At 46.0% G+C, this 22202-nt stretch overlaps 1 protein-coding gene across 3 annotated transcripts in view; it reads left to right on the top strand.

The window, feature by feature from the left end:
* Window positions 1-3624: 3624 nt before the first annotated feature.
* LOC135204256 (rab GTPase-binding effector protein 1-like) overlaps window positions 3625-22202 on the top strand; it is an 81566-nt gene continuing 62988 nt past the window's right edge. For all 3 annotated transcript variants that reach the window (XM_064234379.1, XM_064234380.1, XM_064234378.1), the window contains exons 1-3: window positions 3625-3814; window positions 6206-6331; window positions 21473-21676. In XM_064234379.1, coding sequence (XP_064090449.1) covers window positions 3766-3814; window positions 6206-6331; window positions 21473-21676 — 379 coding nt within the window. In that variant the 5' untranslated portion in view covers window positions 3625-3765. The remainder of the gene's footprint in view (window positions 3815-6205; window positions 6332-21472; window positions 21677-22202) is intronic.

Here is a 22202-nt window from a genome sequence, read left to right as displayed (position 1 = left end):
TAATGTATTCTCTACTTCGCCATGCGTGTTAAACTGTGGCATAATGTCTGTTGTGGGTTTCTATAACGATCAGTGTTTTTTTTATATATGTTTATTCAACTTTCCTCTAATTTTTTTTAATATCCTTTAACAGAGAAAAGAAAACCTTTTCCAACTTTTTTTTAATATCGTGTCTCAAGGACAAAATCTCTACACAAACGAATCATAAAAATTAATGTGTGTAAAACCATTGCATCAAAAAACCACATGTTTTATCGTAGGCATCAGTTCTTAACTTTTTTTTATCTCTCTCTCACTCTCACTCTATTCGGGGAAGGTTTTGTCTTTGCAGTTTTGCTAAGACAGTAGTTCTATAATGTAATCACGACTTGGGACAGCGGGCGGGGCGATTGTATATTCTATTAATTTCTTTTTTATATAAATATTCACATGTGAAGAGGCCTGAATATGAATAAAAGTGTACCTGTTTGAGGTCTAGCTACGCGAGGCTGCCTATAATCCCTTTCACACTTAAAACGTCAAAGTTAATTATTGTTCATAAATCCTGAAAGTCTGGAGTATATAATGCTTCTTGAAGTATGAACAATAACGAGGTCTTTGTCTATGGCTCCTTGAATCCCAAGATATGGGTTACTTTGTATAAGCTCTGGGAGTCCTTGCGTGCTGAATGCTTTTCTTCTTATGTAAGTAAAGCCTGTAGCTACACGTAGTCTATTTCCGTTAGAGATAACTTAGGATAAAAACCATATGAACGTTCATTGACCTCGAGTATGAAAAGATGTATGTATTACGTCTCGAAAAAACCGAAGATTATAACCAAACCAGAGTAATCTACGCCCCGTGCAAAGTTCATGTAATGGGTGACGTCAATGAAACAATTCCTTTTTAGCTTTTACCTCAGCAATCGGCTCTTCACACTCCCCCTTCCAGACCGCCCATCCCCCTACTTCCCCCTAAAGCTCCTAATGCTTGTCCACCTTTGTAGTCTCATGCAGCGTCTTCTTTTGGCGCTATTGTTCGCCACAGAAAGGAGAAAGTATATAGATCACGTAGATAGTGGCTCCAGGGCAAAAGAGGATGGAGAGTTCTTTGTCTCACGAAAGATGAGACGGTCTTTCGTGAATCGTGATGGCACCTTCCAGTTGGGCATTACGGACAATGATGCGATCGTTACTGTCTTTTTTTCTAAGGGGGTGGGGGGCGACTGTGGGAGGAGAGGTGACCTTAAGCAGAAACATCCCATCAATCCTTCTTCTTCTCTGGTGGTCGAGACTCGAGATAGAACGCGCCCTCTATATTATCATCATATAAAGCAGTCTTATTAGCCGTAGATAATTTCTGGCCAGTAGAGATGGCAATGAAAACAGTAGAATAACTTGCTATATCATTATCATTATTAGAAATAATAATAAGTAGTTTAGTTGGCCGAAAGAATTTATTTTCGGGGAAAGGTTAACAATGCAAAGGTTTGTTAGAAGCGAGTGGTGAGTAAAAGACATGAACTGACCTCTAGATTCACATCTGAGGGTGTCTGGCAAAATATATAGACACCTCTCTTATATTAACAGGTATACTACTGTAAATACATACTACAAAGGATGAATAATTGAAGGTCCGAATTACCTCAACACCAGGAATATTACTCTATCATCAAACACTTATCTATGCATATGGGTTTCAAAGGTTCAAGACTATTAGCGTTCCTTCAAAAGAAATCTGTCATGAAAGCGCCAATGACAAGTGAGTATTAAAATAAAAGGTATCGGTAGGCCTATATATGCTCCACTGTCATAATACTCTAGCTAAAGCCCGTAGTAACTGTCGCAGCAAATACTATTTAGATATCCTGTTTATAGGCCTATAAACAGGAAGTCACCGGCCTAGCTGACAATCATATATTGCTAGGACACGCTGAAGATGACTTCACAAGCTTAAGGAAGGAAGGTAAGAACAGTAAATTGTCAGTTGTGCATATTTTTTTGGAATCTTGAATTTCAGGTCAGTGGCCGCTGTGGGCTTGTTTCATAATAATAATAATAATAATAATAATAAAATAATAATAATAATAATAATAATAATAATAATAATAATAATAATAATAAAGATCATATATTAGAAATGTTTATTATGACATTTTTAGCTTCTGCTGTGCCTACGATGTGTATGCTGCCATTATGAACTTGACAGTATACATATATATATATATATATATATATATATATATATATATATATATATATATATATATATATATATATATATATATATATATCAGGCACTAGCATGTTTATGAATGATTATAACGTGATTTGTTTCGCCAGATCAAACAGGTATATAATGATTCAATACGGAAAAAGTTAAGATATTAACAAATCTAAGCTATTGTATTCATCGATTTTTTCCTTTTATCAGCCTGAAAGGATATATATATCTATATATATATATATATATATATATATATATATATATATATATATATATATATATATAGATATATATCCTTTCAGGCTGATAAAAGGAAAAAATCGATGAATACAATAGCTTAGATTTGTTAATATCTTAACTATATATATATATATATATATATATATATATATATATATATATATATATATATATATATATATATATATATATATATATATAGAGTTATTATCTATATATATATATATACTATATATATATATACTATATATATATATATTATATATCTATATATTATATATATATATATCTATATTATATATATATATATATATATATATATATATATATATATATATATATATATATATATCCTTTCAGGCTGATAAAAGGAAAAAATCGATGAATACAACAGCTTATATTTGTTTTCCGTATTGAATCATTATATACCTGTTTGATCTGACTAAGCAAATCACGTTATAATCATTCATAAACATGCTAGCACCTGATATTCAACTCGAGGAGTTATATATGCAAATTATTAAATGATGTCATAATCGGAATTTGACAATAACTTGGGGACGTTGAAGGAACACATTTTGTAACTGGCGTTTAAATGCTTTAAAACGACTGATTTCAAGTGGGGGAGGGCGAGGCCTGGTAAATTAACATTTCAGTGATTAACAGGATTATTCTGTACGAAATTGTACCGCTTTATGACGGCCATTTAATCAGGAAATGGTTGAACTCATAATCATCAACGACATCACCCTAAAAACGGCCGTAATGTAAACAGAGGAAATATCGCACACAATCAATATCCCTCGGAAATAAAGAGACGGATGCTAGACTCTCAGATTATTGCCAATCACAACAGGGTTTGATTAAATGCAAGGTTCTGATTGGTTAATGTAACTTCACCAAATAAGCAAGGAACAGGTTCCTGGAGACTCGTAACTGGCCGAGAGGAGTAAATACGCAAGTGTGGGTCTGTCAAAAGAGATGTTCATCACGAAAGTAAAAGGATTTTAGGTGCTTTTTTCTTTTCAAATAAGCAGAATATAAGGCATAAAATATTTGTGAAATGTAAAGATGGAAATTTATAATAGATTAAATAGATAAATACTGATATATTGACGATAAATACGTCATTTATCGTTAATTTCCGACTCAGATCCAAAACGAACGCCACATATGTAAACAAGTTCCAGTGCTTATGGCAATTCCTTGAAGAAGAAGCAGCTGATCAACAACCGATGACAGGGCCAACGAAACTCGATTTCATGCACCCCATGCGAATATTTGAGGGCGTCTGAATTCGCGCAGGAACAGGTCACACCCATGGCGGAAGAAGAAGGGGGCGTTCCGAAAGAAACGGGGAATATGGAAGGCAAGTTTCAAACTACGAGTTCGAGGGCCTAGTAGGGTAGGTTAGGCTGCTGAAAGTAGCAGTGTGTCACCCTATGGTAACCATACAGGACACGGCAGCCTAACCTAAACCCTTATGTTATTTTGGTTGACAGTTATGTATTTCGGTTGAATTTGTAACGTATGTACAGAGGAAGTGGGTGGCGTATGTTTGGCGACATCGTTTCTGCCGCCTTTTGTACCCGGTGGATAGGCCATCCCAACCTTTGCTACCTAGCTAGGTATATACTATAGGTACCTATACCCAGAGCCTAAACCTAAACCCGTATTTTGTTTTGGTTGTCTGTTCCGTATATTGGTTGCTTTTGTAACGAACTTGAGTGGTAATTAGAGAAGGCGTACGTTTGGTGACATGGTTTCTGCAGTGTTTTGTAGCCTTTGGGTAGGCTAGCTTAACTTTGTTAACTCTAACCTAACCCTAAACCTGTACGTATTTTATTTTGATTGTCTGTTTCGTGTTTTGGTTGATTATGTAATGTACTTGAAGGGCAATAGGGTGGCGTATGTTTGGTGACATTGTTTCTGCCATATTTTGTTGCCTTTGGGTACCTAGGTTAGCCTAACCTTCTTACCTACAGGGCCTGGCTGATGCACTAAGGTTAGACTAGGCTAGTCTATTTTATATCATAATGCCATATTTGTTTATTTTCATAATTGCTGAGACATTCTTGGCTTAGGTATACCCAGCATGGTATTTCTAGTTTATAGGGTAAAAAACCGCAAGGTACAGGGGTGGACCATGTACGATCAATGTGTACAACCCCAAGAAAAGTACATTATAACGCGTCCTGACACCGGAGTAGAGGTCTTTAGCTCTGTTTCTCACCAACAACAAGTCGCGTCTGATGCCCATCTCCGATGTCAGGACGCGTTATAATGTACTTTTTTGGGGGTTGTACACATTGATCGTACATGGTCCACCCCTGTACCATGTGGTTTTTTACCCTAGGTAAGCATTCTGCATCGTTCGTCCCCGCGAATATGAAAGCCACCAGGAATTGGGGCATCAAATGTATTTCGCCTTGTTTAGTACGAGCCCCTGGGGGTTAATTACAGTCGTCCAAATAAATATTACTTAAAATTCTTGTTCAGGAGGTAAAACTGCATCGAAAAACCGATGACATATCCTCTCATTTAACATTAAGGCAGCTCACTGGTAGGCTTTACTCAAGTAACCTGTTTTATTTCAGGGGCTTGAACGTACTATACTGCTGTTGGTGTGTGTTTTATCTTCATTTTTAAGAGAGAAATCTTTTTGTCTTTCAACACAATAAAAGCGCCTCAGTGGCGCGATCGGTATGGTGTTGGCATACCACCTCGGTGGCCGTGAGTTCGATTCTCGGCCATTCCATTGAGGTGTGATAGATCTGTACTTCTGGTGATAGAAGTTCACTCCCGACGTGGTTAGGAAGTCACGTAAAGCTATTGGTCCTGTTGTTGAATAACCACTGGTTCCATGCAATGTAAAAACACCATACAAACAAACAAACAATCAACACAATAAAGGCTTAAATGGAGACCTAGGCTAAAGGTAGTCTATACCAATATAACCTGACCACTTGTATGTGGTATGAAACTTATTGCTTCAATGACTAGACCATCCTGTTTGATTCTAACCTATTTAATATTAAAGAGTAAGACTTGATTGTGTGTTATACCCACCTCTATTTAGAATTTATTTTGGTTAAATACGTACTTTAGTGTGTCACCTACCTTAAGTCAAAATTTTTATTATTCGTTATTCTGCGATGCATAAATTCTTGACCCAGGTAACGGTTAACTTAGTATATTTGATGCCTGAACCTTAATCTTTTATAGTTAATGTTAGGTTAAAGTGTAAAGTTTTGTACATGAATCAGTATAGTTTTCTTTGAGTGATAGTTTAGTTTATAGGCCCTTGTAGATGAGGCATTAATAACTTACTCCTGAAGACCATTTTAACCTAAGTAAACTAATAGATAATGCTGTTATCTGATGAGTCTTACTCAAGTGCACAATTAGGAACTGTGAGTGAAATGAAGAAATATGAGTTGCTTTAGAGTATAATGGACATTGTATATATAAAACTGGTTTATTTATATATATTTGATGTGAATTAACCTAAAATAACACAAAAATAAAAAATTCAGTACATTTTCATTATTTTGAATGATTGAAAGGCTGAAAAATATGTATAGTATTAAACAAACTGCTGCCATAATCTTGGTTCAGAAAGAGTCACCAAATATTACTTTCATATAGAAAAATTTGTGCTCAATACATGGCTTGAACCTTGTCATTATTTTTAAATTTTTTATTGCAAAATAGTTTACTTGTCTTAGATATATACTTACAAATTTGATTTTACTCGCAGAATTACTTGAAAGAATAAAGCAGCTAGAAGAACGGGAAAAGCAGTTGGTGGAAGAGCAAAATCGTCTTCAGGAAGACTTTGGTCATCGTCGCGCAAAGTTAAAGGAGCTTTATTTGCAGAAAGAGGGTAAGTGCAATTAGAGGAACTGTTGTTTTCAATTGTTTTAAGCTTGACATTCAGATCCATAATAAAATGAAAAGGGAAGAGAAGGATTTTGTGGTGTATTCATGTCAGTGACTGTGTAGTAATAGTCTGGCCGTATGCCAAGGTATGTCATTATGTTTCTAGCCATTGCCAAGAGGGTCCTATTGACTCTTTGAACCTTAGGCTATAGCTATTGGATGTTTCATGAACTTTATAAGGAAAATGCCAGAAAAAGTGGAGATGGTTTGTAATAGATGCATGCTTCCTGTTCTTTGAAGCATCACTCATTGTCCTTTTGACTTCGGTGGTGGCTGTTCAACAATTTTGCAAGAAAAGTTATAAAAGATTACTTATTTGCCATTATGGTATTGTGTCTCCACAATGGGTTATGGACACTGAGGCTTGGCAAGTTACTAAATCCATGGAGAGAAATACAAAAAAACATTAGCAGAAATCTCTTTTGAAATATGAATTTTATAGTCAGGTTACAGGTGTCACTTTATTATTGTATGTTACCATTTACACAGCCTCAGTTTATCATTTTACTTATCAATTAGTAAGTTTTATGATCTTAATTTTGCCACCAGATGGCACCTGGCACACTAGTTTGGTAAGGAATCAGATTTAAATTGGAAGGAATCAGAACAAATCATTATGTGAATGTCATTGAACATAGTTACTTACGATGAGTACTGTCATGTACCTTTAGATTTGTTTTTGTACATGAACTTTCCTGTCAGACATATACTTAGCTTACGTCTCTGACGTCACGACAGAATTCAAAACTCGCGGCTAACGCGACAGGTAGGTCAGGTGATCTACCTTACCCGCCGCTGGGAGGCGGGTGTAAGAACCATCATACCTTTCTTGCCAGATTTTTTCTGTCGTCGGTGTCGACCACACCCGTTGTCGGTACCTCTTGACAGTTGGATTCTTTTCTCGTTTTCGCCCTGGATTGTTTCTACGGACTTTTGGTGAAGTACCCGATCTTTTGGCCTGGCTTTCGCGATTTGTGGACAGTTATTGGACTTTTCTTTGGATTTTTCTTGGATTCATGATGTCTGATGTTGATACTAAGAAAACTGCTATGTTTAGAGTTTGTTGTATGATGATTGTAAGGTGAGGCTACCGAAAGCTTCGGTAGACCCTCACACGGTATGTTTGAAGTGTAGAGGGAATGAATGCACCTTTAATAACCCTTGTAATGAATGTGAAAAGCTGAATGAGGATGAATGGAAGTCTTTGTCTTCCTACTTGAGGAAGCTTGAAAAGGATAAAGTTAGGAAAGCTTCTTCCAGGAGCAGTAGTAAGATCTCGTATTAGCGAGTTGGATGTAGATAATCCTATTTTAGAAGTAGCTCCTTTAGTCAGTTCAGCTCCTGCTCCCTGCACCGAAGCCGAAGATACGCCTTCGGAAGTGGCTTCAATGAAAGCCACCATTCGCAGTATGGAGAGGAAAATCAAGCAACTAGAAGGTAAGAGTGATTCCAATAGTGATTTGTGCAGTGAACCCAGTGCAGTGGAGGGTGCGTCTGATCGGCGCCCTAATGCTTCAGGCCTAGACCTCTTCCAGACTCCCAGTCCCAGTGGAGGAGGAAAGTCGAAAGCCGCAGGAAGGTTAGGGAGCATCCCCAAACGGTCAGGCGTCCCCTCGGTAGTTTTACCTGTTGATCGTTCCCAGGCTACCTTGGATCACTCCAAGAGAGAAATTTTGCGCCAGTGCTTCTCGTCGTCGCCTTCGCCTTCTCCTAAAAGAGGATGGAGCTCTTCGGAAGCCTCGCGCCCTTCGAAAGAGAGCCTGGAATGCTCCCTGCGCCGCCCTTCCAGCCCTGAAGTTTTTTCGGAAGAGCCTGAGGTGGAAGCGAAGAAGCGAAAGAGATCTCAGGAGTATCGTTCACTTAGCGGAGATCGAGCCTCTTCTCCTGTTCACGAGTTGGTGAGTTCTCCTGCAAGGGTGTTGGCTAACCTTCAGGCGCAGATTTCGGCTCTGGCTGGCTCTCTTTACGGGTCTTCTCGGCGCAGGAAGGACGTCTCGCTTCCTGTAAAGAAGTCCAAGCTCCCCTCTCCTGACTCTCGCTTTTCGACGGAAGAGGCGCGCTCAACTGTTCGTTCGGATTCTCGCAGGAGGCTCTCTGCTTCGGACAAGATCACATCTGCGTATAAGCGACATTCGCCTGACAGACAAGTTTCTCCTTCAGACAAGGAGCAAACTGCGCGTAGGAGATCCTCACCCTACAGACGCTCTTCTCGAGGACAGGATCGCCTCCCTTGACGGGCGCCAAGAGCCTAGTAGGCACTACTCACCTCGTAGCCGCTCCTCGTCTCGCCTCCACTCTCCGGCTGACAAGCGCCCTAAATCGGACAGGCGCTTTTCGCTGGACAGGCGTCAAGAGCTTGTTAGGCGCGTTTCGCCTGGCAGGCGCTCTTCTCTGACTTTTACTCGCCTCGAGTCAGGCGCCGAGAGCCTAGCAGGCGCTTCTCCCCTGGTAGGCGCTCACCTAGTAGGCGCTCGTCGCCAGAGATTCTCTCGCCTCGGTTCAGGCGCCAAGAGCCTGGTAGGCGCTTTTCGTATGACAGGCGCAGTTCGCCTGGTAGCCGCTCTCCTTTGGATAGGCGCCAAGAGCCTGATAGAATTTCTTCTTCATACAGGCGCTCTGCACCTGACTGCCGCCTGACTCCTATTAGGCTTCAAGGATCTGGGAAACGCACTCCTCCAGACAAGAAGGATGTTGCAAGTAGACACTTGCCTGAAGCATTGTCTCCAAGACGTATACGTCTATCTGCCTCTAGAGACTCCTTTAAGAATAGTCGCGCCTCTAAGGATCAGGAAGGCTCTTCGGCTCAGGAGGAACAGGACCCCTCAGAAGAAGAAGGAACAAAAGACGCCTCAGTTTCCTCCTATAAGAAACTTACAGAGTTACTCCTGCAAGAGTTTGGAGATATTCTTTCTCCTGTGGCTCCCCCTTCTCCTCTTTCGTTATTCTCCACTTCGAAGACGTCGAAGGTTTCGTCTTGTGTTAGGATGAAAACCTACTGTTTCCATGAAGAAGGCGCTGAGAGGTTTTGGAGAATGGCTCCTTTCGAAGGAAGAGAAAGGGAAGACGGTTTTTTCTTTCCCTCCGGTTCTAAAAAACTGACCGGCAGATTGGGATTCTGGTACGAATCGGGAGAACCTTTAGGCCTCGCCTCTCCCTTCGTCTGCGGACTCGGACTTCTCTTCATTAGTGGATGCTGCTCGTCGTTCCGCCCTCTGTCCGCCAAGACTAGTGGGGAATGAACGAACTTGACCACTTACTGAAGGGAATGTTCCGAGTCCTGGAAGTTTTCAACTTCCTTGATTGGTCTTTAGGTGTGCTGGCTAATAAGACCAAGACCCCAGATGCTCTGTCTCCTGAAGATCTTAACTGTGTACTCACTTGCATGGATAAAGCAGTGAGAGACGGATCGAGTGAAGTCTCCTCACTGTTTGGAGCTGGAGTGCTTAAGAAAGGTCGGTCTACTGTTCGTTTCTCACGAAGGCAGTGTCTCATGCACAAAGGGCATCGCTCTGTATGCTCAACTCTCTCTTCTGTTCACCCCAAGAAAATGTTATCCAAGATGTATCGAGTGCCCTTTCAGCTAAGGCTACTCAGGACATGTTAGCCCCAGGCGCGGCCATTGGAAACCTCGCTCTGTCTTCCAACCCAAGACCAAGAAAGAGACTCCTCTGAGACAGGAGCCCTTTCGAGGAGGACCCGCTGTCAGAGGTTCTGCAACCAGAGGGACTAGATCTTTTAAGAGAGGTAAAACCTTCTCGAAGTCAGTCAGAGGGAAGAAATAGCGGTCAAGGACTCCAGACATCAGTGGGTGCCAGACTACTGAAATTTGCCGACGTCTGGGCCCACAAAGGGGCGGACAATTGGTCCCTATCGATTGTCAGAAAAGGATACCTCATTCCCTCGTCAAGACCACCATTGACGACAACTCCGAGGGAGTTTGGTAGCCAAGTACAAGGACCCCATCATGAATCAAACCCTTTCTTCTAGCAGTAGATCTCATGCTAGAGAAGGAGGCTATAGAACTAGTGAAAGATCCCCGCTCTGCGGGCTTTTACAACAGACTGTTCCTAGTTCCGAAGAACTCAGGAGGATGGAGACCGGTGTTGGATGTAAGCGCCCTGAACGTCTTTGTGGAAAAGAGGAAGTTGTTCCGACACGGCATACAAACCTTCGGTCCTTTTACAATAGGAAGGTACTAGCGGCAGCTGGATAGGTCGTAAGCTTTCGAACAAGGGGTTCGGTAGTTAACTGCTTGTCCGACAGGCGCGCGCGGCGCGACTGGGAGGTTAAACAAATCACTTTTGCTTTCGGCCTGCTGGCGTGTGGACGTGTATCATCGCTCTCTGCCCGCTTCATCGTCGTTTGCTTTCGCATGATTGTGTGTTTTTCTTTTTCTATGTATCTAGTGAAACTGAATTGTAAGTACAATCATTTCATTGAATTCAATTGTGAATTAAAGGATCTTGGTTCACAACGCCCTCCGATTACCCAGAGTGCCGGGACTGAAGGGCGTAATTGCGGGAATTCATTTTCCCAGAATGATCCTCGATGCTCGGTGCCGAGGGCGGGAAGCGCTCGCTCCGAGCTGTATTATTGGGTTGGAAATGTGTAGATGAAAATCGTAAGTAAGTGCTCTTTTCATTTATTTATACTTTTTTTGACCTGTATGCCCGTTGCCGAACGAATGCGCTCGACACGGAAACTTATTCAGTATGAAAGTGGAATCGCAAGTACAGTATTCTTTTTCATTCATATATTATTTTATTGTAGCAATACTCAATTTGGATCAGTTTCCGAGCTTACCCGGAGATTGATCCTTCCCCCTTTGTATTTTGAATGAAGTGAAATCGCAAGTGCAGTTCTTTTTCATTTCATTTTTTATTGAGATTGCATTGTTGACTGGGATCAATGTTCCGCTATTCACGGGGAATTGATCCTTCCCCTTTTTTATTTATATGAAGTGAAATCGCAAGCGCAGTAGGGGTCTTTTCCAAAACCGCAGGTCCTTTTTCATAAGTCCCTCCCATTCAATATATTTCCTTGATTGCATCAATCATTTGGATCAAGGTTTTCCAAAAGATGGTCATTTATCGGTTCAAGATCCCGCTCAGTCCAGGGAATTTGATCTTCAGGGAATTGCCTGTTGATTCGTGCCGATGGCACGATAGCTAGGGCTCTTATTTTGTTGTTGGGTACATGGGTACTGTGCGGGGGTGGGGAACGAGACCCCCCCCCGCTCAGTTCCCACAGATGGCTCTTCCCCTTAAGGGGGGGGGGAGGTATCGCGTTCTTCTCCTCGCCCGATCCGTCGAGCGCGGGGGAGGGCGCTCGGTGACGTGTACAATTGTATTAGGGGTCTTCCACTCGTTCGGGAGGGATCAAACCCCCGCACGAGGGATCCCCCCCATTAATCGCTACTACTATTATTTCCGCAGGTGCTACTGCCACGAGAGTGGACCTTGGTGAGGTATGGGCGTCTTCCAATTGCAGAGAGTGCTGGTGTCCAGGGGGGTCTGCGGTTCTATGTATGGGCCTACTGCGGTCACCCATGGAGTGGTGAACCACGCAACCAGGTGACGACGTCCCTCCTCACCTGGTGTACTCGCCTCACGTGGGGGTAACAGTCTTGCCTACAGCCGCTGTGAAGTGCCGTTCGCCGTACCGAGAGGGGGGCGTGACCGCCGCCGCTCGTGGTTGCCGCGCTGCAGCGACCCACACTTCCGCTGCCCTAGAACTCGCCCCTGGAACCATGCAGCCGGTACCAGGATGTTGCTGGCTGCTGCTCCACTTCCTGTGTTTCCGGTGCTGCCTGCCGTACCTGCCGATTCTGCCTGCCGTTGCTGCGCTGGCTGTTCCTGCCGTTGCTGTGCTGGCTGTCCCTACCGATGATGTGCTGGCCGTGACTGCTGTTCCTGAGATGCCCATACTGCTGATGTCGTCCCTGTTCGTGGTGGTATACCCCAGACTTTGGTCTGGTCTGTACAGGTGCGTCCGGGCCCTGTAGCTTCGGCTACAGCAGCCCCGGCTCCGCCCTGGATAGCAGATCTTACGTCTGTCCTGAGGAAGCTGACGAAGAAGAGGAGGAAGGTGTCGTGGTCGTCGTCTTCATCTTCTTCATCGTCGTCGGGGCCGCCGCCTCTTCCCCTTCGACTTCTAAGCTTTACAGCCGAGGAAGAAGAAGGTCGCCTCCTCCCTCCTAAGAAGCTTCCTCGGGAGCTTCTCGGGACCCGTCTCACCTCGGTGTGACGGGAGGGTTCCTTCCTTGCTGGGTCCTCCTGCTCCTTGGCGGGAGCGGGGCCCGTCTCTTCTTTCCGCAAGGAAGAAGTACTACGGGGACCAGAAGGGTAACGGAGGCTTAACACCGGTAACTTCCTCGCCTGGTGTCAGTGGTTCTGCCACTGCATCAGGGTCCGGTCTCGCCTCCCGTTCGCGGGAGGTACCGAGTGTACGGTCGCCTACCAGCGACCGTGCAGCCAGGAACCAGACCTCTGAGTCCGCTCAGCGTCAGGTTCACGGCACGGGGCGGAAGACTGGTGACAGCCGCTCATGCGACTCTCACCAGACCAGCTCTCACTCTCGCGGTGAACAGCTGGCTACACCCGGGGACGTGACGGTCCACGACCGACACGGGCTGAGGCTGGGGAAGAGGTCCTCCCGTTCGCCGGTGCCAGCCACGGCTGGAACCAGCGACGTGACGTGCCGTGAGGACAAGCACCGGTCTCACTGCGACAGTGGAGCCTGCAGGTCGCCTGACCGTCGCTCTCACAGAGAGCGATCGGGTACGGCAACCAGCACCAGCTCTTCTGACACTCGAGATCAGTGCCGCTGTGCTCAGTCCACGCCGTTCTCCACAGCGAGACGGTTCGACCAGGCCTGCAGCTCGATCGTCACCGCGGGTTGACGATCGCCTGCAGCCCTCCAAGCCTGCTGGTCGTGCCAGCGAGCGACGAGGGAGCGTCAGGTCTGCCTCTCCCGTACCTTCAACCTCCTCGGGTTACACCGGGAGGAGCGAGGTATTGAGGAGTGATCGTGAGGGGTGCGCCCCTCATGATCCCACCACGACGCCCTACGTGCCAGGCACGGTTCTTGGACCGGCCAGGACGTATGCGCAAGTGGATGGGGAAGACCGAGAGGGCTGTCGCTGTTCCCCCTTCTTAGGAGGAGGGTTCTCGGAATATGCTCTTGTTCGAAGGGCTTAACGGTCCCACTCTGCAAGATGCTGTGACTTCCGAGATCCAGAGGAACTTTGCCGAGGTTACGGCGCTGATTCGTCAGCACAATGACCTCGGGAAGGATCGCCGCTCCCACCAGCAGAGCCACGTCTCGGCTCGAGTCGTTTTGGGGCCCGAGAGGGAATCCAAATCGACGGTGGGTCTGCCGCGATCGGAGCTTGCCGACTGGGTGGAGCCAGGTAGTCTCTCGTCTCCGGACAAGGAGGCTCTCTCGGTTCTGGACGGTCGAACAAGCTCCTTCACCTCCTCTACTGCGACAGAGGCGTTTCTACGTGTCTTCGGACATCGTATTTATATATCCCTTCGGTCCTCCTGAGGTTTCGACCTCGACGAGGACTGGAATGAGTCGGAGCGGTATCGGCTCGCTCCTGTCAGGTGTCGATCAGCCCCACCCAGACGACGTTCACAGTGGCGGCAGACCCTTACCTACAGTGAGAGTTCGTAACCCTCCTCGGGGAAAACGTTTTCTCCTGACGATACGTTTTCCCAGACTCTGAGAGGCCATCGCCGCAAGGCGATGGCTGCTCCTGCTCTTCTCCAACTGCTAGTTCCACTGGGAAGGCGAGCGAGTATCCAATTCCTCCCCCATTCCCTCTCTCCTTACGGCTACGAGGGAAAGGGGAGGGATCCTACAGAGATTTCTCTGTAAGATCCCACGTTAGGGGCTGCGCTACCGGGGGGACCTTCGGGTCCTACCTGACGTAAGCCCCGGTCATTGAGGAGGGATCCTGCCAGCCATTGGGACCCGGTCCAACAGCAGGCGTACGTTCCAGGGGCATCGAAGGACGTAGCATGGAGACAGGAGATCAAGACCATGCTGAGCAAGAGAGCTGTAGAAATCGGTACGGATCAATCACCGAGGGCTTTACAGCCGACTCTTCCTGGTGGGAAAGTCTACAATAGGCTGGCGCCCAGTGATAGATCTCTCTTCCCGAACCGGTTGGTTCGCCAGACCCGGTTCACGATGGAGACGGCACGCTCAGTGCTCGACTCTACAGGGAGAACGATTTCATGCTTGCAGTGGGACTTGAAGGATGCGGATCTACAAATACCCATCCATCAGTCCCTCCAGAAAGTACCTCCGCTTCATCCTCGACGGGACGGTGTACCAGTTCAGGCCACGTTGCTTCGGTCTCTCAACCGCCCCACAGGTGTTCACGCGAGTGTTCACTCTGGTGTCTGCTTGGGCCCATTCGCACGGGATACGTCTGATGAGGTATCTCGACGATTGGTTAGTCCTGGCGAGCTCCCGCTCGCAGTTGCTACAGGACAGGGATCGACTGCTCGAGTTCTGTCGCGATCTGGGGATCGTTCTGAACTTCGAAAAGTCCGATCTCGAGCACAAGCAGAGGATGAAGTACCTGGGTATGCTGATCGACACGGTAGCAGTTCAGGGAGGCAGCCAACCAGTTCCTGTCTCGGCAGGAACAGGTAGCTCAGCAATGAAGTCGTGATCGGACACCTGTCGTCACTCGGGAAGCCAGTCCCTAACGGGCGTCTTCACCTGCGGTCTCTTCAGGGAGACCAAAGGAGAGTTGGTCACAGGCGACGGATCCCCCGAGCCTTCCATGGTCACTGACACAGGAGGTGAGGCAGGACCTAGCCAGGTGACTGGACGACAGGAACCCCTTAAGAGAGTGCCTCCTGTACTCTCCCCCCGGACATGCAGCTGCTCTCAGACGCATCGACCGAGGGATGGGGTGCACACCTGGAAGAGTTGAGGACTCAGGATGTGGTACGAGAACGACAAGCACCTTCACATCAATGTACTGGAACTAAAGGCAGCGTTCCTCGCTCTCCAAGAGTTCCAGGACCGCTTGATGGGACACTCAGGGGTGTTGATGTACGACAACAACACGGTGGTGGCTTACGTCAACAAACAGGGGGGGCCTAGTGTCTCTCCCGTTGTATCAGTTGACATCGGCAGGTGCACGAGTGGGCCGAGGGCACACTCAATAGAGCTGTCGGCACGCTACATTCCAGGGAAGGAATGTAGTAGCAGACACGCTCAGCCGTCGGGATCAGGTGATAAGGACCGGATGGTCTCTACACCAGGACGTGGCGGAAAGGCTCTTCGACCTGTGGGGGCGACCAGTCGAGGATCTGTTCGCCATCCGGCACATCAGGAAGCTCCAGGTGTTCTTCTCGGCCGTGCCGGATCCATGGGCAGCTGCAGAGGACGCTCTTCAACACCCGTGGGACAACTCTTCGCCTATGCCTTTCCCCCGTTCAGCCTGATTCACAAGGTGATCAGTCGAGCATGGTCATCCCGAATCTCAGGATGATCCTGATGGCTTCCAAATGGCCACAGGCCATTTGGTATCCGGACCTGCTGGCTCTTCTCGCAAGAGAACCGAGAGAGATTCCCCATTGGCACAACCTTCTCGGCCAGCCACACGTCGAGCGGTACCACCGAGCAGTCCAGTCCCTACGTCTTCACGGCTGGCTGTTATCCACCTTCTCTTGCGTACGAGAAGCTTTTTTTCGTAGCGCAGCAACAGAGATGGCTGGAAACGTCCGTCAGTCCTCTGCAGCTGTGTACCAGGGGAAGTCGGCCGTCTTCGGTGGTTGGTGTCGTAGACGGGGCCTATCTCTTCTCAGAGCAATCTTCAGCAGGTAGCGGATTTCCTCGTTTTTTCTTCGCCGAGGAAGCTCCTCTAAGTTCCCACAGTCAAGGATACAGAGCCGCCTTGTCGCTCCTCCTGAAACTGACGGGATTGGACATCTCGAACTCGTTCGAGATCTCCTTGCTTAGGAGCAGCTTCCAAGGTCTTGCCAACCCCAGGGAAATCAAATGACCCTCGTCTTGCTGGACCTGGCATCGGCGAAGAGAGTACGGGAGCGTCATGCAGATAATGATGCGGATGAGATGCTGCTTTGTCCTGGGAGGACGCTACGTCGCTATCTGAAGAGAACTCGACACCTCGGGCCCTGAGTGTCGACGCCTCTCCGTTAGCAAGGGGTCAACAAGAAAGAAGTATCAAGAACACTCTTTCGTCCTGGCTGCGTGAGGTCTTCAGGAGGGCGTAGGAGGCTGATGGCAGTGACGACATCCGTACGTCCCGTCCGAGAACTCACGAAGTCAGAAGTGTTGGCCCCTCGTTGGCGTTTCGTAAGAACTTCTCCGTGGCGCAGGTATGGAAGGTGGGGTCTGGTACAACCAGACCACCGGCAACTTCCTTATACCGTCTTGGATATTGCCCATAGGTCCTTGATCGGTTTCCTTAGGACCTGTGGTGGCTGCTCAACACGTTGTCTAGCTAAACCCAGACCCTAGCAGGCTGAACAGCATCGAGTCCTGGTGTGACTGTATGAATAGATAGTGATGAGAAAGTGACTGGCTTCTCTTCTATCTTTTCTTCCCCTCTACCTGTGGGTAGAGGGATACGGTCATCACCCTGCTGGATAAGGACGAGATGCCGGTGAGCTATATGACAGAGCCCCATCCTATCCCTTTCACGAGGGATGGGAGCAGAATATCCACCACTTCCTTCTACAAGGGGGGGAAGTGGATGCCTACAAGAGTCAAAACCATGACTTTAACTTTGCTCCTGTACAGGAACAAGTTCTTACATTGCTGGTACGAAGAGATACGCTTGCCTCTCTCTAGTACTCGGTCCAGAGGTCTGACCATTGATCCTGCGGTGCACACCCCCGATCAATCGGACAGAGGCTTGGATCCCTCCCTCGCTCTTACGACAGGGAGGCTTCCAAGGTTGGTGGGCGAACACCAGTCTGTTCACAAAAGACTCAGATTCCACCACCAAGAAGTGAGTCTTCCTATTGTAAAAAGGACCGAAGGTTTGTATGCCGTGTCGGAACAAATGACAATTTGTCTAAAATTGCATTTTTCCTAACTATACAAACCTGAGGTCCTTTTACACATAGCCCCACCTCATGCCACCCCTCACTCTGCAGTTTTTGCTTGGGGGGCCAAAGCAAAAGTGATTTGTTTACCTCCCAGTCGCGCTGCGCGCGAGCCTGTCGGACAAGCAGTTAACTACCGAACCCCTTGTTCGAAAGCTTACGACCTATCCAGCTGCCGCTAGTACCTTCCTATTGTAAAGGACCTCAGGTTTGTATAGTTAGGAAAAATGCAATTTTAGACAAATTGTCATTTCGCCATGGAGACAACTTCATCAGTGTTAGCGGCTCTTCGTCCAGGGGATGGGGGGGGGGGGGGGGGGGGGGGGGGGGACTGGATGGTGTCTATAGACCTTCAGGACGCTTACTTTCATGTGCCGATCCATCCTTCTTCACGGAAGTATCTACGATTCATGATGGGAGAAACATCTTCCAATTCAAGGCTTGTGCTTCGGCCTATCAACTGCACCCCAAGTTTTCACGGGGTTAATGAAGAACGTGGCGCAGTGGCTACATTTGGAGGGAGTGAGGGTGTCGCTTTATCTCGACGACTGGCTAATCAGAGCAGAGTCTCAAGAAAGATGTCTGGAGGACCTTCAAAAGACCCTTACATTGGCAAGTTTCGCTGGGACTTCTGGTGAACTTCCAGAAGTCTCATTAATCCCCAGTCAAGAGAGGATCTATCTGGGGATTCGGATAGCTTCTCTGGCGTTTTCGGGCTTTTCCGTCGCCAGAGAGGATAGCTCGTTGCTACGAGAAAATAACGACCTTCCTAGAGAAAGATGCATGCACAACGAGGGAGTGGATGAGTCTGCTGGGGACACTCTCCTCGCTGGAGCAATTCGTTTCTCTAGGAAGGTTGCATCTCAGGCCTCTACAGTTCTTCCTATACCAGAACTGGAGGCGTCTCTCCCTAGATCTGGAGTTCTCCTTCAAGATCTCAAGAGGAATCAAGAGACGACCTTCGGTGGTGGAACGACCCACTTCGATTTGTGGAAGGAATGTCTCTCTACATGCCGAACCCCAGCCATGTGTTGTTTTCCGACGCATCGGAGGCAGGTTGGGATGCGACACTCGGGACAAGAGAAGTGTCAGGCACCTGGAAGGGGGATCAGGTGTCCTGGCACATCAACAAGAAAGAGTTGATGGCAGTCTGGATGGCATTGAAAGCCTTCGACCCCACGTCCGGAATGCAGTAGTGCAGGTCAATTCGGACAACACAACAGCCTTGGCGTACATCAAGAAACAGGGGGGACGTCACTCCTTCTCCCTGTACGAAACAGCAAGGGATCTTCTGCTGTGTCTCAAACGAGGAAAATCAGTCTTCTCACCAGATTCGTACAGGGAGAGAAAAGGAACGTCAGGGCCGATCTCCTGAGCAGGAAGAATCAACTCCTGCCTTCGAGTGGACCCTCCACTCAGAAGTATGCCAAGACCTGTGGAGAAGATGGGGCAGACCTCACATCGATCTCTTTGCAAACAGCAAAGAACGCAAGAATCGAACTTTATTGCTCCCCGATCTCAGACCCAGGAGCAGTTTCAGTGGATGCGTTCTCCTAGATTGGACAGGGTTAGACGTCTACGCCTTTCTTCTTCAAAGTACTAGGACAAAACCCTCAAGAAATTTGCTATCTCGGAGAGGACAAGAATGACGCTAGTAGCTCCGTTCTGGCCCGCCCAAGATTGGTTCACAGAGGTACTGGAATGGTTGGTGGACTTTCCAAGAGCACTTCCACAAAGACAAGATTTGCTCAAACAACCCCACTTCGACAGGTATCACAGAAACCTCCTCCCCGCTCTCAATCTGACTGGCTTTCGACTGTCAAAAGTCTTGTCAGAGCGAAGGGGTTTTCGACAAAAGCTGCTAAAGGCTATCGCCTCAGCTAGAAGACCTTCGACCCTTAAAGTCTACCAGTCGAAGTGGGACGTCTTTCGCCGTTGGTGCAGGAACAAGAAGTTTTCCTCTTCCAGTACCTCTGTGACTCAGATAGCAGATTTGCCTAGTTTCCTCATAGAAAAATGCGGTTTGGCAGTATCTACTATCAAAGGATACCGTAGCATGCTGGCTGCGGTGTTTCAGACATAGGAATTTAGATCTTTCGAATGACAAGATCTTCATGACCTATTAAAGATCTTTTGAATCTTCCAAGAAAACTTCGAACGAAGTTTCCAAGTTGGAATCTGGATGTGGTTTCTTCGCTTCCTGAGGTCCGCTAGGTTTGAACCACCACATTTAGCCTCCTTCAAAGATCTCACGAGGAAAGCTCTCTTTCTCATGGCTTTAGCATCTGCTAAAAGGGTTAGTGAGATTCATGCCCTAGAAGGAAGGGGTAGGTTTCAAAGGAGATTCCGTGGTTTGTTCCTTCCTTCCTTCGTTTTTAGCAAAAAATGAGAACCCTCAAATCCTTGGCCAAGGAGCTTTGAGGTTCGTGGTTTGTCTGCCCTAGTAGGGGAGGAACCTGAAAGACGCTTTGCCCTGTTAGGAGTTTAAAATACTACCTTCAGAAGAAGAAAACCCTTAAGGGCATTGAGGACAGACTATGGTGCTCTGTAAAGGACCCCAGCAGACCATTGTCCGAAAAATGCGCTGTCTTTCTTCATTAGAAGTGTTTGTGAAAGAAGCACATAGATCTTGTGATGAAGAAACATTTCAAGCTCTTAAAAGTCAAGGCTCATGAAGTGAGAGCAATAGCAACTTCCTTGGCCTTTAAGAAGAATATGTCTCTTCAGAATCTGATGAAAACTACATTCTGGAGATGTAATTCAGTATTCGCCACCACTACCTAAAAGACGTCAGTATTACGTATGACGAGTGCTTCGCGTTAGGCCCGTACGTATCGGCGGATTCGGTGCTGGGGCAGGGAGCTGGAACATATCTTAGTAGTTTTTCCCCTTGTTTTTTTTTTTTTTGGTAATTGAGTTCATATGGTTGTATGAAAAATGATGCAGGTAGGCATCTTTTTTCGTTTCGTAATGCTAATAAACATTAGTTTGGTTAGGTGATCGGATTTGGTTTGAAGCTCCCTGCGTTGGTAGTGGACAGGTTCTGTCATAGAAGAGGGCGAACCCCCATTGACATGATCCGACTTGGATTCTACTAAGTAAGCGGATATCAAGTCCCATTAGTAGACCCAAAGAGTCTTTTCAGCTGTAGGTCACGCCCTCGCTGTAGCTCTTATGGCTATGCAGACTAATAGACAGTATCTATGAAGTCTTCAGCCTAAACAGGTAAGAACCAAGGTTATGTTTATCCTACAACAGGTGTTGTTTACCTTTTCTTTGTTATTTTCTGTCTTGTACCCTCCACCAAGGGTGTCAATCAGCTAAGTATATGTCTGACAGGAAAGTTCATGTACAAAAATAAAAGATGATTGTTATTTTACAATAAAGTTTTGTACATACTTACCTGGCAGACATATACGATTGATGGCCCGCCCAGCCTCCCCTCAGGAGACAGGTATAAGAGAGAAAAAATCTGGCAAGAAAGGTATGATGGTTCTTACACCCGCCTCCCAGCGGCGGGTAAGGTAGATCACCTGACCTACCTGTCGCGTTAGCCGCGAGTTTTGAATTCTGTCGTGACGTCAGAGACGTAAGCTAAGTATATGTCTGCCAGGTAAGTATGTACAAAACTTTATTGTAAAATAACAATATCATATTTGAAAGATTAAAATTGTGTTATATAATGAATTAAGACCATTATCTGTAGTGTAATGTATTTAAAAATTTTGTTCCTTACCTATATTTACTGTTACATTTGTTTATGCTGTAACATATTTTGCTTTTAAGAGAAAATATATTTAGTCCTTTAGGCCTCTCAATATTGATCCTTAAGACAATAGCCTTAAACAGAAGGTTCTCACTTTGCCAGAGTGTTAACTGCATGTTTATTTTAATAACTTCAGTAGGTTGGATATTTTTACTGAATTAGCTTCATCTTTGTATATGTGACAAAGCAGAGTTCAGCCAAAACTTGTTTAATTTTGCAGAGGAGTTACGAATTAAAAATGAACAAAGCAGTACAACAGAGACAGAACTCGAATTACTGCGAGCTCAATGCAGACAGTTGCAAGAGGAGTTGGAGGAAGCTCGCAGCGCCGTTACGATTGCTCAGTGCACAGCCGAGAACGACATTGCCGTTGAGCAGCGTAAATGCCAAGAGGAGATTGCTACAGTCCAACAGCTTATGAAAGGTGAGACTAAGATAACCTGACAATTTAGATATGGTTGTTGTGCTACCCTGCTCTTTTCGAGATTGGCAAACCATTCTTACCTTACAGGTATCGCCTTAAAGGGTCTGGCCTTCTCATAAGTAATGATTGTTGTTAAGAAACAAAGCCCTAATAGTTTATAGTTCCTAATGTAAACTAACGTGTACTTTACACTTAAAATTCAGCTCAAGAGATTTATTGTAACTATCACTTCTAAAATTTCAGCATAACAAAAGATAATCATCATAATGTAGTAGCTGGTAAGTTAAGGTCCATGAAGCAGAAGTGTTAATTTGATTTCCGTTTTTAGTTTTCTGAAAAGAAAACTATTTTGCTGGCTTTGTTTGTCCATCCACACTTGATTACGCCGAAGGAACTTCAGCACATTTTTTTACTTGTTTCATAATTATGTTAATTTAACTAATATGAATAGATAAAGGTCTAACCTCATTTTCGCCTGACCCAAAGGAGGTGTTCTTGAATTTTAATCCAGAACAGAAGCATGGAA

This window comes from Macrobrachium nipponense, chromosome 44 (genome assembly GCF_015104395.2).
Source record: "Macrobrachium nipponense isolate FS-2020 chromosome 44, ASM1510439v2, whole genome shotgun sequence".
Classification (NCBI taxonomy): domain Eukaryota; kingdom Metazoa; phylum Arthropoda; class Malacostraca; order Decapoda; family Palaemonidae; genus Macrobrachium; species Macrobrachium nipponense.
The sequence above is the reverse complement of the archived record's forward strand: the minus strand, read 5'-3'. Positions and strand labels throughout refer to the sequence as shown.